The sequence below is a fragment of the Lycium barbarum genome, chromosome 8 (genome assembly GCF_019175385.1).
Source record: "Lycium barbarum isolate Lr01 chromosome 8, ASM1917538v2, whole genome shotgun sequence".
NCBI lineage: Eukaryota > Viridiplantae > Streptophyta > Magnoliopsida > Solanales > Solanaceae > Lycium > Lycium barbarum.
The window spans coordinates 102,745,871-102,759,832 of NC_083344.1; the positions used below are offsets into that span (position 1 = coordinate 102,745,871).

At 37.1% G+C, this 13,962-nt stretch overlaps 1 protein-coding gene and 1 non-coding gene across 5 annotated transcripts; both read left to right on the plus strand.

Moving 5' to 3' along the window:
* Positions 1-2,755: 2,755 nt before the first annotated feature.
* Positions 2,756-8,867, plus strand: LOC132606477 (telomere repeat-binding factor 1-like). 4 transcript variants are annotated; one of them, XM_060319998.1, is made up of 7 exons: positions 2,756-3,012; positions 3,931-4,111; positions 4,282-4,493; positions 5,004-5,088; positions 6,245-6,328; positions 6,479-6,829; positions 7,414-8,867. In XM_060319998.1, the coding sequence occupies exons 2-7, from the start codon at positions 3,962-3,964 to the stop codon at positions 7,459-7,461; spliced, it is 930 nt and encodes a 309-aa protein (XP_060175981.1). In that variant the 5' UTR covers positions 2,756-3,012; positions 3,931-3,961; the 3' UTR covers positions 7,462-8,867. The 4 variants fall into 4 exon arrangements, with proteins under 4 accessions (XP_060175981.1, XP_060175980.1, XP_060175982.1 ...); XM_060319997.1 differs by having other exon boundaries at positions 2,757-2,951; XM_060319999.1 differs by having other exon boundaries at positions 2,757-2,951; positions 8,262-8,867.
* Positions 8,868-9,781: 914 nt separating this feature from the next.
* Positions 9,782-9,853, plus strand: TRNAP-UGG (transfer RNA proline (anticodon UGG)). The gene has a single exon. It is a non-coding gene; the product is annotated as a tRNA-Pro (tRNA).
* The last annotated feature ends 4,109 nt before the right edge of the window (positions 9,854-13,962 follow it).

Genomic DNA, 13,962 nt, shown 5'->3' on the forward strand with positions numbered 1-13,962 from the left:
TATGATTAATGTTGATGAACTTGGAAGGTGGAAATGTGTTATGAACTTGTATGTTAAAGATTAGAAGAATTTGATAAATCATGGCTTTGATGGAAAGTTTGCATGTTTTGTATATTTTGTGTATATATTGTAGAAATGTTATGATATGCGTCCGAATGGTATTGTAATGATCTTAATGAATGTGAAAATATTGAGATTGAGTTGGAAATGCGAAGTTGGAAATGAGAGTTATTGCACTATGTCGGAAGGAGGACTAATTAGTCTATATTGTGATTGTTGATGTTGTTGATGTTGTTGTGGGTTGTTGTTGGTTGTTTTGAGCCGAGTTGAATCTCGGGGAGGCTATATGTATAGGGGAGATGCTGCCCAAATTTTTATAGGCAAGTATTGGTTAAGAATAGAATTTTTAAGTCTCATGAATAGTAATTGGTAAATGTGACCATTTGCAGTTTTTGGACGAAACGGGAATTGAGATTGGGCAAGCGTAAGGCGCAACCAAGGTATGTAAAGCTTTGCTCTTCATTCTTTGGCATGTTCTAAACGTAGTAGGCTCGAACGCGAACCTTGGAAACGACCCTGCTCCTCGGATTACGAGATTGAAATTGGCTCCAAATCCTTTAGTGAGATTGAATCATTTTTTCCTAAATTGCCTCCAAACTGACCTATAAGTATGCAACTTTCATAAATGGAACCGGAATACCCTAAAACTCTCATGAATGACTCTACAAGGTCTATGATTCATAATTTGAGTTTACCACCTCGATTGACCCGTGGTGGGCCCGCAGATTCCGAGACCTCCTACTATTGCTTTATTTGTCTTATTTCTATATAGTGCTTAAAAGAATCTTTTGATTATTGTTCCGTCTGTCAGATAGTAAATGTGATGAATCTATATTACATTTTGATATGTGCTATGACCTTAGAAACATGATTTGATATGATGAATCGTGCCATCCCCAAAAAGGGCGTCCATACACACTATGACTAATATCCGACTCCTTTGAAATGATTTGTCATTTAAACAGTCCCATTTGTTAAGGAACGACCATTCTGACTATTCAGTCAAACCCTATGGTATATTTATTATGTACGAACAATCTCGGGAGTCTGCTTTGATATAATCCGTCGCAGGTTACGAAAGGTACATCCTAAGACTTATCATTTGGTTTGTCTATTAAGTCTGGACTTATATGCATATGTTTCTGCATTACTCTATTCGTGCAAGTCACAGTATGTCTTTTCACTGAGCCCGGGCCAGGACATGATCTCGTGCGCATTTCTCTGCATTTCCCACCGAGTCCCTCGTACTAGCGGGCCGGGACACGTTATTTGTATATGTTTATGAGATAATGATACGGGGATGGCGGCCAGGATGGCACATGATGATTATCCACCGAGACCCGCAGTAGAGGGCCGGGACATGTTATGTATACACAGTACATGATTCTGACATGCATGATTTCACCACCGAGTCCCTTAACAAAGGGCCGGGACACGCTATTTGCATATATGATATATGATATTGTTATACATGATTTCATCCACCGAGTCCCTTATCAGAGGGTCGGGACACGTTATATGTGTTTATATGATGTTATACGACTTGGCATGCATCATCTATGCTTTGACATTACTTTTCTGAGGTCTCGGATAAGGTATTCACCTTTTGTACTTCGGACTCTGACTATAGCTCCGTCTGTCTTATTCTGGATCTACGACTCCGAGTATGATTCTGCTATCTATATCTTTGTACCTCCGGCTCTGACTGTGATCCTGACAGTTATCATTCTCTACTTCTGTTCTTGATTATGATTTTTTTTGTTGCATTTCCGCTTTACATACTCGGTACATTTTCCGTACTGACCCCCTGTTCTTCGGGGGGCTGCGTTACATGCTCGCAGGTACAGACGCTCCTTTTGATACGCCACCGACTTAGGACACCTGTTCCGCTACTTGGGAGTGCTCCTGTTGATCCGGAGCTTATATTTTGGTATATATCTTCTGTCGTTTTCATCTTCTGTACATATGGTCATTTGGGGTACGGCGGGGCCCTGTCCCTTCATATGATTTGGTTATGTCTGTTAGAGGCCTGTAGACATGTCTGTGGGTTATGGTCTTTCTGTATGGTTATGTGTATATGTTGTTTGGGCGATCCCATACGCCGAGGCGGCCGGTCCGCATATGTTTATACGTTGCTTTGTTAGCCCTGTGTGGCCTTTGATGGTGTTTGTTGTGTACAGGGCTATTTTGGATAGTCTGTAAAACAAAGGAAACTCTGCCGCAATTTTCTAGAAATTATCTAAATTTGGAATATAGCCTTGTCGGCTTCTGCTATATATTTGAATACATTTGATAGATGGGTTTGGGTGCCCAGATCGGGCACTAGTCACGGCCTACGGGGTTGGGTCGTGACACTCTGATACCATGTTAGACTCGAAACAATGGTGAATCGAGTCTTGATGAAGATTGAAGAAACCCTAGAAACTAGAGAGAAGATAAGCGGGGAGAGAGAATTATATTTTTGGAAAAGGTAAAACAAATGAATTAATGAATTGTTGACCTTGAAAGGTTTGGTCCGTGTACTTATTACAATTGGGCCGGATCCTGGGCCACTTTCCAATACAAAGTGCTAAATAATAAAACTGAGCTAAAACTAAAATATGGGCCGGTGTCTAGGTAGGCCCAACATGGTCAATTGATAGAGTGGGGATGAGTTAAAGCGTGTGAATGCGCATTTTCAAAGTTAAAATGTTTAATGGCTGGTAAATGAAAAATTTAAGCGTATCTATGTATTGGCAAATTGTGCAAGTGCAACTGCTCAAAAGTACATTTTTAGTAAGCTTTGGCCAAACAATATAAACAGTAATATTTGAAACTTGAGATTTGTCAAGTAATTCTCCCATTAAGAGAGGGAAACTCAGCCCACAAATCCACAACTTCCATGGTGAATTGTAAGTAACGCACATAATTATCAGGCTCTAATTAATCACTCTGCTTGCAGATTGTATTCTGGTAACTGTTGATCTTCTTCACCTTTTTGTCAATTGAATTTTGAAAATCTCATTTATTGGATGAAATAGGGTTTCGATTTTGCACAATTTGGTTAATATGATGATATCTTTTGGGAATTCACACTGTTCGACTTACTAGATCATTTATCTGTTATTGAAATTTATTTGAATTAGCGTTTGTGATTAATAATTCAGGTTGCGTTTGGATTTGATTTATGTTTTTTGTGTTCGCTTTATTTGTTTTTGATTAAGAAAAAGGAGAATTTGTGTTAATTTTTTTTTTTTATTTTATTTTAATGAAAATCAACCTTGGTGGTTTTTGGTTTTCCAAAAATATTTAGTTGCATGAGTTAGTGGTGAAAAGAACATAAGAATTGTGAAATTTGGAAAAAAGTAGTATTTGTTTTCAAGTTGAAAATTGGAGTTGTTTTTGGATTTTCGTGAGTGATTTGGAGTGAAAACTGTTTTTTTGGAGTTTTTCGAATTCCGGAAAATTAGAACAATTCTATGTCCAAATAGTTTTCTGGGAAATAAGTGAAAACTATCCATGGCCAAACAGGCACTTAGAACCTTTATTAGATTTGATAAATCCAGATATAAAGGAATCAGGTTGAAGTACTTCCAGAAATGCAGTTTCCGAAAGTGAAAGATAAATGTCCACAAATCGTTAGGATATGATTTTAGAAGACAGCTAATTGTTGCATCACTTTCTTTTAGTATTTGCGTGTTTTCAAGATTTTGTTTAAGTGATCATGGCTCATGGATGATAGTATCATGCATGGATTTGTGATAACTTAGTATTGATTATGCAAGTTTATGTAACTTTCAGATGTATAAAACCCATCGTTGATCTTATATGTTTTCCCAGTTATCTTCTTCGGGTGTTAAGTTGACTCACATTTATTGGTTTTCTGTTAAGGTTCTTGTGGAAGCTTTTCCTCAATCCTTTGATGGGTGCACCTAAGCAGAAGTGGACTCCTGAAGAAGAAGCTGCTCTTAAAGCTGGGATCCTTAAATATGGGCCAGGCAAATGGCGTACAATTCTTAAGGATCCAGAATTTAGTGGAGTGCTGCATCTGCGTTCAAATGTTGATCTCAAGGTAGAGGTTTCGGTTTATTCTTTTATTTTTTAATTAATTTTATTCAGTGGATAGGAATTCTAGATGTTTCTCGAGTCAGATGATAGTTGTCCAGTATATTCTGTTCTCTATAGCTACTTGGTTAAGCTGAAAGTCTTAATACAACTATGTACCTTTGAGATGATGTACAGGACAAGTGGAGAAACATGAATGTGATGGCAAACGGCTGGGGTTCTCGAGATAAAGGAAGGTTGGCTTTGAAAAGGATGATTCAGGCCCCTGTGCAGGATGAGGTGGCTGTTACCTCGGCAGCTGAAAGTGATGAGGAAATACCTGAAGCAAGGCCAGCCACTACTTCTAGTGGCTCTCCGCAGTATGGTGGTTCAAGAAGATCTCTCCTAAGGTTATACTTGTTCAGTGATTCTTAGCTGTTACTGCACCATCCTCATGTTGTCATCTTGTAGTTTTATTTGTGCTTATGGATATCATTTGATGTTGGTTCTTCTCATATTCATCTTGGTTTTAAGAACTTTCACTTTTTCGAAATGGGGTTGCCGACATGTAGGTTTATCTAGTTTTTCAGCATTTTGAAGCTCGCAGAAGCTTGTCATTAAGCCTCATGCCTGAAAAATGGATGTTTATCATAAGTTCATCAACTTTCCATTTGTGTAGTCAGTATGATATTATAAACTATCGTTGGCAGCATTACATTTTATTTGTATATTTACTTAGGAAGAATGATCTTAAGATAGGGGTAAGGTCTACCAATCAAAAAAAGGTAGGGGTAAGGTCTACTTACACACCACCCTCCCCAGACCCACTTGTGGGATTACACTGGGTCTGCAGTTGTTGTTGTTGTTGTACTTCGGAAGAATGATCTTCTCTAAGTTCTGCTGATTTGTTATTGTTATAGGTTGGATAATCTTATAATGGAGGCTATAGGCAACTTGAAGGAGCCAGGTGGTTCCAACAAGACTACCATTTCTACGTACATAGAGGTACTTGTCGGCTTTTTTGAGCTTCATGTGCGAGAAGTAAAGATACAAATTTTAAAGCAGTATTCATTAATTATTACCATGCATGGCATTCTTATTGACTTTGAAGGACCTGTAACATGTTATAATTTTGGAGTTTTGCTTCTTATTTTGCCATTACTAACATTCTGAATGGTGTTTGGAATTGGTGATTCGTGCATATTTGCTTCTGAGGCACTCTTGGAGTCGGTATAACCAAACTTTAGGGGTCGTTTGGTAGGATGTTTTAGAGAAAATAATTCATGTATTAGCTTTGGTATTATTAATCCCTTGTTTGGTAGTGTTCTTCAACCTATCTATAACTAATACATGTATTGGTTATACACCCTATTCAGTACTCTTCTAATACATAGCAACTCATGGTATTTCCAATACAAGGGTTATTAATACATGGATAAGCATGGTTAAAGACAGAACTGCCCTTAATACACTAAACCAAACGGTGGATGAGGAATAATCCCAACATTAGTCCCTAGCATTACTAATACACCCTATTCAGTACTATCCTTATACACTCTACCAAATGACCCCTTAGTGTGCTTTAGTCATTGGTGTGGCACTGGTTATATGTCTGCGGCTTGTAAAGCCTTTTAATGAAGAAAAAAGAGTGAGCTCGCTTCTTCAATGCCGTTATCTTAGTCTAGGATATCGAGAATGACTGGAAACAAGACCAGATATAATTTGATCATTTAGCCATTGGGTTTTGTTGCTCGGCTGTAACTCCTATACGCAAGACTCAACTGCATTAGAAAGTGTACTTGCAAAATACCTCATCTATCTGTCCTAGAGTATGTATCCACTTTAATATATATATATGGAATGGTACATGGACCAACTGTAACATGAATCTGGTAGTGCTATATTGTGCTATATTAACATTATTTTATATATGATCTTGATTCCTTTATTATAGAGATTGCCCGCATTCCCCAAAGTAAGGGCTTTCGTAAGCTGGTTTCCCATATAATTGTTGGCTTGTCCATCCTGACTAGAACATAGAACTTTCTGGTAAATAACCCAAACAGGTTAACACTGCTGCAGTTTCACTTCCTAGCATAATCATGACTTATTACTGGATCTGTTAGTTTATTTACGCAATATAGCTGTTTCCATTTTGTAGGACCAATTTTGGGCACCTCCAAACTTTAAAAGGCTACTGTCGGCAAAACTGAAGTATTTAACTGCAACTGGAAAACTCATAAAGGTGATTTTCAGTTGTGTTCTGAGCATTTTTTAGTTAGATCATCTTACCCTAAGCTTAGAATTTGCACTTGGATTCAAGCTTTGGAATGATCGGCTGTTACTTGTGCTCTTCATGGTTGATCATAATACTCGCAGTATAGTTCTTCTGCAGATGAAGCGGAAGTATAAAATGGCACCTAAATTTACATTCTCTGACAGAAGAAGAAACCTGTTCGTTCCCCTCCTGGATAGCAATCAGAGGATCTCTTCTAAGGTTGACGGGGATGACATAAACATGCTCACTAAATCTCAGATAGATTTAGAGTTAGCAAAGATGAGTAGTATGTCACCTCAAGATGCAGCTGCTGCTGCAGCACAAGCAGTTGCGGAAGCAGACGTTGCTATAGCCGAAGCTGAGGCGGCAAATAGGGAGGCTGAGGCTGCTGAAGCGGATGCTGAAGCTGCACAAGCATTTGCAGAAGCTGCAACGAAGACACTACAAGGGAGAAGCATCCCAAGGATGGTAAGACATCATTAGTGTCAGTAACCTGGTCTTTTCTAATTGCATCTACTGCCTCCTCATCCTCCTCCTCTCCTCATTTCTTTCTTTTCTTTTGTGGTTGGAGTCATTTTGGCTCAATGTCTAGAAATAATCTACTTGGACAACCCTTGGTACCATTGTGCATGATTTTCAGTTCCCCTTAAAGTTAAGATGAGATTTTTTACTAATTTAAAAATAAAGGGCACTACTTAAGTTTGTGTTCTTAAGCAGCTGAAATATACCTTAGTATAAGTAATAGAGTTGGGAACTATCTTGTTGCCATGCTTAATCTTCCTCTGGCCGCATTAGTTTCTATTTCGACTGCTGTCACTTTGTCAATGTACTGTTGTGAAATTGGCATGTACCATCTGCTTAAATTAAATAGTTTGTGAACTGCTGCACTTAGCTCTGTGTAATACAATCTCAACAACCTGTATTATGGTGAGAATTGGAAGCTCTAGGCATCAGATACTAAAGCATTCTACTTTTCTACTTATTTTGGCACGTGAAGATTTATGAACTCACTCTTTTGAGAGTGAGGCTTGTATTTTTTTTTCTTGGGGGAGGGCGTTGGATGTGGAGGAGAGAATTCAGAGGGGCACAATGAAGTGTGAGGAAGCTGCTGAAGCATGTCAGCCTGCATTAGTAGGTAATCTTGGCGGTTACAACAGGTTTTGGTAGAGGGGTGCTGGCTGAGAAGTTGGAATGATATGGTTCTAGAGCCCGTTTGGATTGGCTTATAAGTTAGCTTATAAGCTATTTTCAGCTTTTTTGAGTGTTTGGCTGGCCAGCTTAAAGTCATTTTATGCTTAAAATAAGCTCAAAAAAATAATTGGACCCATTTGACTTAGTTTATCTAAAGCAGCTTATAAGCTGAAAACAGCTTATAAGCCAAAAAAAATAAGTTGGACTACCCCAACTTATTTTTTTCAGCTTATAAGCTGCAAACAGCTTTAAGCTGTAAGCCAATCCAAACGGGCTCCTAGTCTTCATATTCCAAGGCACTAACAGTCATACATATCTGTACACACACACATATTTAATTTTTTTTTTTTTCTCTTTAAATGTTCCATCAACGTAAATGTGATGTAGAATTCTTGTAAGTTAATTAGGAGGGTAATGATACCTACATACTACCAACTCTCTGCCATAGTTGATAGAATTTCAGCTGTGTAACTTTCTGTGTCTCGATGCAGCAATTGATTTATCCTCACTACTTTGTTGTGTGAAAGCCTGGTCACTACTTGTTTCTTATTCCCATTTTTAATTGTTTACTCTACCTGAAAATGTGTAGACGATACGGGCTTGATTGAACTTTCAGAGGTTGTGCTAGATACGCGAGTTAAGAGCTTTGCTGGATTTTCTTCCAGTATGATATTTTTGTTTGCTCAGCTAACTCGCTTGTTATTGTTAGCTTGTAAATATGGTAAAAAAGTTTGTGGGAATGGAATAATCCAGAAAATGTATACTCCAGCGTGGTGTCAGCAGTGAGGTCTTTCTGATAGTAGGAATTTGTATCTCCCTTTCACCTGGACAAGGCTGGAGACTGTCAGCAAATTGTTGTTTTCGTATTAAGGCTGATGAGCAGTTTCTGGTAGCTGGTGGAGTTTTCTGCGGACTGTGTGTCACGGGTAGGAACTCATGAATAAAGTAGTATGGGCGATCACACTGTTCTTTTTTAAATGTATACAGACGTGGATTCATTCAGTGAACATATTGAAGAGAGATGATTTGACGGATAGTATTGGCGAAAAGTATATACTGTATTGTATCAACTGCTTTGTTTGAGTTTGCATAGCTTTTTGTTACTAAATACCCATCCGTCGAAAAGACTAGAGGAGTTTGGTTGACAGTTGATAGTTGTACAGTTGGTCTCCGGTATCTGCCTCTTAATCTCACTGTGTTTCTCTACGTGCAAACTTTGTAATTGTTCATAACAGTATCATTGAGAGTTATCTCGAATGTTACAGCTTAGTGATCTTTATACCAAGATGGTCTTTGGCTGTGTAAGGCTCACTAATTTGATGCTTTCATGGATGGTCTGTTGATTGTTTCCTCATGATGATTTTGGTTTGTTGATTTGTAGTTTTCTATTGCATAATCCTTACTTTCAGCTTAGATAAAAGCATTGAAGCACTTATGCTTCAATATTCACTTCGGGCGGAGGCACTTTAAAAAAAAACAAAAAAACAAATAATTGTATTTTCGTAAACAATCCTTTAACTTTGTCTTACCTTAAAGCATAGTCAATAAAAAATTATGGCATCACCTGTTAAACGGCTGTCGATTGTTTAAAAAAATTTAACATTTCTTTGAGCCCTCTGTTTGCGACAGTTTGGCCCCTAAAGATCATGACTCTAAACAATCTAGACAGATGAGATAAAAGAAAAACCTGCATCTCATGACACTCTGACCCAAGAGATGAAGTAACTTTTAATATTTCACACCAAAGAAAAATCCATAAGAATCTGTACAAACGAAAATGGAAAAGGATAACTATAATATACTTAATGACAACAAAATCAAGTATTACTAAAATGAGCTGAAGGGTTGACATGCAAAATGATAACGAGAAATAAAAGGAGAGATCATAACGAGGAAATTTGTCAGGCAGTCCTCTTCCCTTATACTCCCTCTATTTCAATTTATGTGAACCCATTTCCTTATTAATCTGTGCCAAAAACAATGACTTCTTTCTATATTTGGAAACAATTTACCTTTATGCAATGATTTATAGCCACACAAAATATATGTGACTCATTTTACACCAGAAGTTTAAAAGTCTTCTCTACTTGTGCCTAGTCAAATGGGTTCACATAAATTGAAATGGATGGAGTATTATTCAACAAGCATGCATAAATGCTTATGTTGAGTTATTGCTGACCATTGTAAAAACCAATTGATAGTGGGTCAAAAGGACACTCTACACTAAGTGGGCATTTGGTCTAGTGGTATGATTCTCGCTTTGGGTGCGAGAGGTCCCGAGTTTGATTCCCGGAATGCCCCACTAATGCTATCTTTTGGCCTTTTTGTTTAGCTAAGATCCTTGTAGTCAGATGAACAAGCATCTATCTTTCCTCTTCGTTAACAATTTGATTTTAATACTTTTACTTATGGGAATGCGTATGAATTGACGTAGATGCTTGAATTTTACTGGACCACTATCAATAAAGCTGTCAAAATGAGCCAGTCCAATTCAACTCAAACCCTGCGGGCCAAAAGCATGCCAGCCCTTCATTTAAAAGGGTCTTAAAATGGCTAGGCCAACCCAGCCCTAGAAGCGCTATGGGCTAGGGCTAGCCCTTCATTTTTCTCAATCTTTGTTTTAAAGAAAATATCTTTTCAACCTAAATTCAAGCTTATAAGTATATCAATTTGTTAACATTTCTAACACAGATTTTATAGAAGTACATAATTCTACGAACTTATAACATATTCAACAACAAACGTCAGGCACATTCGAATCTGTATGTGATAAGTTGTCAAAATTAACATTTTCATCTTTATCTACATTCATATACAAAACTAATTAGTTAAACACTATCAAATAACTACATTTCAAAAACTAATAATATTTATTCCCTTAAAAATATTACCATTTTGAATTTGGGTAAAGACGTGCAATCAATTTCGAGCAACAACAAGTATTTGGACATTTTCATGATGATTGCAACTTGTATATATATACATGCTGGTTAGAAATTTTAGTATTGGGGATTTAACGCTAAATGAGTAAAGTATTGTGCAAGATATTAATACTTATTCAGTAATCACTATTCATAGTTTTTTTTTAATTTAATTTAAATTAATAGCCTTTTGGCTAACGGGCCGGCCTCAGTCAAGCCTCAAGGGCCAGCATATTTTTGGGGTGGCCTTTAATTTTTGTCCATCAAAATTAAAGTATTTAACTTTTGCTTTCGCCTAAAACCTCAAGGTTTCGGGTTCGAATCTTTGCTCAGGCAAAAATTAAAAAAAAAAATTCTAGGCATAGGTTGCCTACAAACTCTGCCCCATCCTGCAAAACTCTACCTTAAGGCAGAGTTTGCAGGCAAATTATGCCTGATAAGGCAAAGTTACCTGCAAAACTCTACCTCAAGGCAGAGTTTGCAAGAAAATTATGCCTGATAGGGCAGAGGTTGCCTGCAAATTATGCCTCAAGGTAGAGTTTTGCAGGCAAACTATGCCTTAGCAAACTCTACCTTAAGGCAAAGTTTTGAAGGCAAAATTCTACCTTAAGGCAGAGTTTCGCAGGCAAAACTCTGTCTTACGAATCCAAGTTCTACCAAGTGAATTTTTTTAAAAACAAATTAACTGAGCGGGGATTCGAACCCGGGACCTAGAAGTTTAAGGCAAAGGGCAAAACTGAAAGACCAGCAATTTGAGGGGAAAAAATTAAAGACCAGTGCATTTGAAGGGCACTCCGTACAAAAAATGAATTTAAATTGACTTAAAATATCTTAGCCCTACTCTACCCCAATAGCAGGCTAGGTTGGATTGGTCTCAAGTAAACCTGTCAACTGGGCCGGTTGAACCGGTTGAAACCGGTGACCGGAATAGGCTCAACCGGTCCCGGACCCGGACCCGGATCACCGGTTCCCGGTTGATGGTTAACCGTCATTGACGGTCCGATTACGGTTTCAAAAAAGGTCAACTGGTGAATCGGTTAACCGGTGAAACAAAAAAAAAAATAGCCGTTGAAGGGCCGCTGCCCAACAGTCCAATTTGTATTTTTGGCCGTTGGCAACAGCCAAAATTGAGGTATTTGGCCCCCCACCACCCCCAACCCCCCCAAATTTTTATTTTTAACACTTTAACCCCTCCCCTACTCCTATATAAATCCCTCTCCATTTTATTTTCATCCACACCAATTTTTTCTTCTCAATTTCTCTCAATTATTAGATATTTTGCAACAACTAGCCACTTTAAAATTACAATTTCTCTCAATTATACACTATAAAGTATAAAAGTTTCCTTCAAGTTTTAATTTTATATTTTACAATTATACAAACAAAGTGTTGGTGGAGTTGGTGGATTTGCAATTCTAACCGCCTTCAATTCAACGCTTGTATTGTCGGAATTTATTTCGACAATTTGGTACCGTCGTTCCAACTCTATCTTTAATTTGCGCAATTTAATTTGCGCAATTGAATTTCTTGCAATTTATTTTCTTGCGATTTAATTTCTTGCTATTTAATTATGAAGAGACGGTGTTTCTTTAGTGTTGGTAGTACTAGTGGTAGGGGGAGGGAAAATATGGATGAAACATTTGTGGGTGAAACACCTAATATAGGTTATGACATTAATGAAAATAATCCAATTTTAGATAGCGAAGTAATGGAACACCGATTTGGCCCAACCTTTCATCAAGTTGATGATGATAAAACACAATCACCGGAATATCCGATAGGAAATACACAAGCACAACAATCACAAACACAGTCAAAACCCGCTCATAAGCCAACCACTAAAGTTTGGAATTATATGACTAAAGATAGGGAGAAAGAAATAGCCACATGTAATATATGTAAAAAAAAACATTTGTGTTCAAGTGTAGGAACAATAAGGATGGGGGAATGAGTTCACTATTGAGTCATTTAGCGGCAAAACATAGGGATGTTTGGGGATCACAAACGGGTTCCGAGGGTATTCAAAAAACAATAGACCCACATACCGGAAAAACTTTTAGTTACAACAAGAAGAAAGACCGTGTAGAGATAGCTAAAATGGTAGCTTATGATGCTTTATCATTTTCCTTTCCTTCGGGGCCGGGTTTTGTTACTTATATTCAACATAGTTATAATCCGATGTTTGAGGGTATTCCTAGAAGTACTTATAGAGCGGATATTATTGATTTATATAAAAAGTATAGATTTTATTTGCGTCATATACTTAATTCTTTAAATTGTAATGTTTCCCTTACCGCCGATCTTGGTCTTAATGTTAATAAGTTAGATTTTTTTGCTATTACAAGTCATTGGATAGATGATAATTGGATGATGCAAAAAAGAATTATAGCTTTTATATATAATGAAGGGAAGAGTCGTCACGACGGTAAATTTTTAGCAAATGGACTAACAACTAATATGAACGTTTAAAACATTTACAAAAAAAACACTCTGTATTGCTTTAGATAATGCTTCTAACAACACAAAGGTGGTTGGCCTTATAAAAAATGAATTAAACCCTCACTAGAAAATATTTTCCATGTAAGATTTAGTTGTCACATTTTAAACTTGATTGTTAAAGATGGTCTTAAGTTATTTGATGATCCTATTCACAAGGTTAGAAATACAGTTGCTTTTCTGTTTTGTAATGCCAATAGGGCTAAAATTAGATATTTTAAGAGCCAATGTGTGAGTGTTGGTCTTATACCTAAGAAAATTCAAGTTGAAGTTGATACTAGGTGTAACTACACTTACATTATGTTGCAACAAGCATATGAATATAAGGTTCCCATACAAAATACTCATAACAATCACAATGAGGAGATTAGTGAGTGGTTAAGTAATTCCGATTGGGAAGATGTTGTGGAATGTACTACACTTTTAGAATTTTTTTATAATGCTACTCTTGCTTTTTCTGGACAATTCTATCCCGCGATTATCGAAATTTTAGCATACTTAGCCGAAATAACTAGAGTTTTATATGAGTATAGTGAAAAACCGGGTTATCAAGCGGCTATTCATAGTATGAGGGAAAAATTTAAGAAGTATTATTTTCCTATCCCAACTTTATTTATATTGGGTCCTATTCTAAATCTTTGTCTTAAAACTTGTTATACAATTGAGTTGGTTAGATAAATTTATCGTTATTTAGATATTACTACCGAGGAACTATCTTTATTTGAGGCCGAGAAAGCGGTAGATGTCGATCTTAATTTTTTTTTTTTACACATTATTCTAAGTTGGAAGAAAATGCTACACTCGTTGTTCCACGCCCTACTACTTCTGCTTCTCAAACTTAAAAACTTGGCATGTCTAGTTTAGGAATTTGGATAAATATTTCAACTACTCCTTCTAGTAGTAGTACAAACTTTGATGAACTTCACTTTTATTTGAAGCAGCCGGTGGTGGAAATGAACGACGAAGTGGACGTCTTAGCATGGTGGAAGAAAT

What these genes read in the sequence shown, in the direction of transcription:
- LOC132606477 (XM_060319998.1), top strand. Translation starts at nt 3,962, where the DNA reads ATGGGTGCACCTAAGCAGAAGTGGACTCCTGAAGAAGAAGCTGCTCTT. An exon ending in GTTCAAATGTTGATCTCAAG is followed by an intron (nt 4,112 to 4,281) that starts GTAGAGGTTTCG and finishes GATGATGTACAG; the next exon opens with GACAAGTGGAGAAACATGAA. An exon ending in CCATTTCTACGTACATAGAG is followed by an intron (nt 5,089 to 6,244) that starts GTACTTGTCGGC and finishes TCCATTTTGTAG; the next exon opens with GACCAATTTTGGGCACCTCC.